Source organism: Octopus bimaculoides, chromosome 28 (genome assembly GCF_001194135.2).
Source record: "Octopus bimaculoides isolate UCB-OBI-ISO-001 chromosome 28, ASM119413v2, whole genome shotgun sequence".
Lineage (NCBI taxonomy): Eukaryota > Metazoa > Mollusca > Cephalopoda > Octopoda > Octopodidae > Octopus > Octopus bimaculoides.
Genome location: NC_069008.1, coordinates 3,262,021 through 3,266,913, shown reverse-complemented (window position 1 = coordinate 3,266,913; position 4,893 = coordinate 3,262,021). Strand labels below are relative to the sequence as shown.

The following is a 4,893-nucleotide window of genomic DNA, read 5'->3' as shown; positions in this document are numbered from 1 at the left end:
TATATATATATATAATTAATAATTAATAATATCAAAGGTAATTATAAATTTTAGAAACACACCGTGACACACCCAGCGTCCTAGGGCAAGTGAAAGATAAGAGATGTTACAATATGACTGAAACCTTGGGGGGGGGGGGCGGATGGCAGGGAAGTGGCAGTAGCAGAATATCTTCATGTAATACAACACATACTTTTAAATGGATAGGGTTCTTCTAAGGATGTGGGTAATACTTGTCAGCTGAATCTTTTTGGATTTCTCTGAGACACGATTCTCCTGGGATATTATCTAGATGTTTCTGACATAACTTTCTTATCATACCTAGGGCACCCACAATAACAGGAACAGTTGTCGCTTTAAGATTCCACATCTTTTGTATTTCAATTTCCTTGTCCTTCTATTTACTTAATTTGTCAAATTCCTTTACAGTTATATTTTTTGTCTGTGGGAACACCTACATCTATTATTCCACAAGTATTTTCTTTACTGTCTTTAATGACTACATCTGGTCGATTAGCCTGGATCGTTCATCTTACCTGTAGGAAGAACATTAAACAAATGTACAACCCAAAAGCAAATGGAATCACAAAGGAATACCTACCTTTGTTAGGTACGTATATAATTACTGGTTCGGGTAAAACAGCGTCTGGTAGAGTTGTACCGTTGATGTCTTCGGCATATACATTTAAAGGGATCTTGTCATCGTATTTATAGTCCAAAAGTAACAGGCTGTGGGTTATTTCGTGTTTGTAATAGCGATCGAAACTCCACTCGTTCTCTTGAGGACTTCCGTACACCAATATGGAAGCCAGAATTGTGGGCACACTCCTCTTATCATTGTCCCTGAAGTTTTCATTCACCGTTACCTGGATCTTGGCAGACGTCTTGATGCCGCGCAGTAAGAACCCAATAAAAACACGGTCTTTTTTTTTCAGATCCTCGATACGAGTATGAAGATCAGGGATATCGATAGACATATCAGCTCCTAGTTTAAGAGACTCGAACTCGTAATGCAAATTGTTTCGGTAGTCGTGCACTTGATCGGGCGTCGAGTGTTCAAAGGTAATCAAATTAGTGTTGATAGGCGGACCGTCGGCGAACGGTTTCAAAGGATGGTGAAGGTCAGAGTGTATACAGTTGGCCGCTGACGAGAGGCCCCGATGGAACTGCAAAGCCTGCCACGTTGCCCACAGACGATCCACTTGATTGCTATGCATCCAGAACAGAGGATCGAACGTCATGTGGTCCAACGTTTGGAATTCCGGTACCAAGAAAATGTTGTAGAAGCTGTTTTGTAGAACTTCCAGTTGGATTTCGAAATCGCAGAAGTCCTCCTGTTCAAAAGCGAGCAGTAGCTGGGAAAAGAGGGCCCCGTGTTTCTCGTCCCCAAGATACTCGGTGACCCTGAAGCAAAGAAAATATAAATCAGCCATCATCAACGACAAAGCATTAAAATATGGATCAGGTTTCAAACGTGAATTATGGAGAGGTAGAGGAATAAAGTCCTGGGGTCGAATAAATAGAGGAATAAAGTCCTAGGGTTGATAAATAAAAGAATAAAAGAACAAAATAATACCTTGTTAGCACAGTACTTTACGTTCCTTGTTAAGACCATCTTTACAGATCTTCTATACAAATTATATCCAGCAAAAATCGATGCTGATTGTAATTTCTATAAAAAAAAATCTGTAGAGATAACATTAACAAACAACGAAAAGCTACAACTGAATCAAGACTTACCATTCTGTATTTCTCGAAGCCTCTTCATTATAGGACATGAAATCAACTGAGAGACGGGAAAACGGGTTCAATCTAAGCTGTTTCCAGTCTGGATCATAGAAGGAGTGGTTCGATAAAAACAACGGTATGGTGTTCACAGGATCTGTCCAGTCCCAATAAGGTAAAGCAACACTGGTTCCGCACTCACTGAGTGAATTCTCAAATTGCTTCACAGCTAATCGGTTCCAATGCAAGAAGACCGGGTTTCCATGGAGGCGGCAAACCCGTTGATAGGTTGATTCCGGTTGGGGACATTTCTTCAACAGTCCGGAATATTCTGCTAAAATTTGGTAACCTTGCATGGATTTGTCCTTGACGAAACACATCATGGCTAATCTTAGTTCGAGTCGTTCTTTTTTAGTTAAATCATTGACGTTTTTCCGCTTGGGAAATATTTTGTGCAGTTTCTTGGGGAACTTTCTGCGCAGTTTCTTCACCAATTTCTTCTCTGTAACATTAAAATTTAAGAAAGAATATATAATTTTATACACACACACATAGACACATATATGCATTTATACACACACAAATATATATACATGTGTGTGTATGTGTGTGTATACGTATATATATATATGTGTGTGTGTGTGTGTGAGTGTGTGTATCTAATTATGTATGCCAAAACGCTAAGTTTTGGGGGGATGTAAACACACCGACGCCGATTGTCAAGTGGTGATGGGAAGCAAACACATACAGAAACACGCCCCCCACACACATCACACATATATATGTATATATATGTGTGTGTGTGTATATACATATACATATATATACATATATATATATATATATATATATACATACACACACACACATATACATATATATATATATATATATATATATATATACATACATACATATACACGTATATACACATATATACACGTGCTTGTCAAGAGCAGGGCTCATTAGCCACCAACGGAGCCGCAAATGCAAAATATAAGTTCGTCCTAGAGCACATAATGTTTCTGAAGGTCAGCAATGATCTTCCTCAGTCACGAGTGGATGGCCATCATATATATACCTATAAAAGTGTATATAAGTCAGTTGGTTCTAATTTAAAGGAAGTTTGGCAGCTATTTCTGTCTGGTGAGACGACTAAATAGATGCCGTTAGCCCTTAACTACATATGCACACGCTCTTTCGGGGTCGATAAATAAAATACAAGTGAGGCCATCTTTATATTTTTCTCTCTCTCTCCCTTCCTCTTTCTTTCTCTCTCTCTCTCCTTCTCTCGCTTTCTTTTTCCCGGAGGGAGAGGATCTGCTAAGTTTAGTTGTCTACAAAAACATAAATAAGCTAAAATTAAAACACCGTACATTACGACAAAGACTCTGGGACCCAATCGTGAATTAAGGACCCAAGGCACATACATAAGACAGCATAGTCCTGTTGAGCGAGATTTGACTGCTATTTTTACCAAATCTAATGGTCACGAAGAGTCTTCTTGGCATGATCATTTAATACAGGCTTTATTCTAGACAGAAATTTGACTGCTATCTCCAGCAAGTCAGTGACCACGAATAAAAGAAAACCTTCTGTTGTTCTTTGTTGTTGGCCCTTGGAGACGGGTGTGGGATCGAAACCGTGAACAGCGTTCACTACTTACCGTTTGTGTGTCTTCGGCCTGGGATATAGGACACTGTGGGTGCCGGTATGATGTCATCTCGGAGCTGTGTGCCATTCAGGGCAGATATATCTGCATGAACGTAGTAGTCGCCATCTAGCGGGACACCGAGTGATTCCACTACATCGGTGATTTCGAAGAGGTACGGATAGCCGTAGTCCCACTTCTGTTGGTGGATGTCATCTCCTCCCAGAACGAAGAACGAACCTGCATCGTTGTTACAGTCGTCTGTCAGCACATGCGCGGTTTTACCTTTGCGCGGCACACAAACCAAGACCCGGAATTTGGCCGACGTTTTGATTGCACGTAGATGAAAGCTGGCGAAAGATCTATGTTTCGATCGGCGCTCTTGGAGAAGCTGGCTAAGTCTTGAGATGTTCATGCCATTGAGACTAAGATCGTCATAATGATAACCCAATGAAACAGCGGGATTCACTAACTGCATCGGTTCAGCGTTTATCCTGCTGAGATTGATACGATTCCTGTACACACGTTCGAACGATCCCAACGGTTTTTGGAGCAAGTTCAAAGCACAGTTAATGGCCGCTCTCCTGCCTCTGTAGTCTTGAAGTTGCTGCCACAAGGTGAAGATGCGATCAGCGTTCACTGTGTAGTGACATATAGCCATGTCGTCCAATCGATATGGGTTGATGCCGGTGTGGAAAAAAGATTGTATGAGAGCCATTTCAAGCCTAATAGCAAAACGGCAATAATCGTCTTGCTCCAGGGCTAACAGAACGCCCTCTAGCAGAAAGTTTTTTGTATGATAATGACTGACAAACGTCATTTTGTTCATGGGAATCTTGATACTCGTCCAGTCATAATAAAAAAGACCAGTAAAGCCTTCGTATGAAGCCAGCGCTTGTTCTAATTGTGCAAGGTACAATCTATTCCAGAGAAGATAGGTTGCTTTGCCATGTGTTGCGCAGTATGCACTGCTTCCACCCGACCTCTTCGCACAACTACTTTGATTATTGTGGAAAGCTGAGAAGCTTGCGTATCCAATGGCACGTTCGTCGTTCAAAAAGAGGTTTACTGCGGAATATATGTTGTGCGTTTCTGGTTGCGTGAGAGTCGTTTCGTTCTTGCGGATAAAAACACCTGGAAAGAGAAGAAAGAAATAGAATAAATAAAACAAAGTAATTGGTAGAAATATTGAGACATTTATGAATATGCTCTACCTGAGACTAAGTAGAATACAGCAATGTCCCTTAACAACCCCCCCCCCCCTATAAATTTCTCTGTAAATATGCTAAAGCTTCCTCTTTGAGCCACGAAGGATTTAATGCCCCAGACTGGTGAAATCCACAGTTCAATCTGGCCCTAATAATATATACATAATCACATATTAATTTCGATCTTTACAAATGCTCTATAAACATGCACATTACTGTTTCTCGGTTTCTCGACCCACACACGGACGCGTACAAGTGAAATATTGATAGCACGATATCTAAATGACTTTCAGAAAAAACAGTGACGAG

General features: G+C 40.6%; 1 protein-coding gene across 1 annotated transcript in view; it reads right to left on the bottom strand.

The window, feature by feature from the left end:
• The window catches only part of LOC128251150 (hemocyanin G-type, units Oda to Odg-like), a 14,930-nt gene that overhangs the window by 3,694 nt on the left and 6,343 nt on the right, over window positions 1-4,893 (bottom strand). Inside the window, exons 3-5 of the mRNA XM_052977622.1 lie at window positions 3,392-4,510; window positions 1,741-2,227; window positions 602-1,404 (exon numbers count right to left, since the gene is read on the bottom strand). Coding sequence (XP_052833582.1) covers window positions 602-1,404; window positions 1,741-2,227; window positions 3,392-4,510 — 2,409 coding nt within the window. The remainder of the gene's footprint in view (window positions 1-601; window positions 1,405-1,740; window positions 2,228-3,391; window positions 4,511-4,893) is intronic.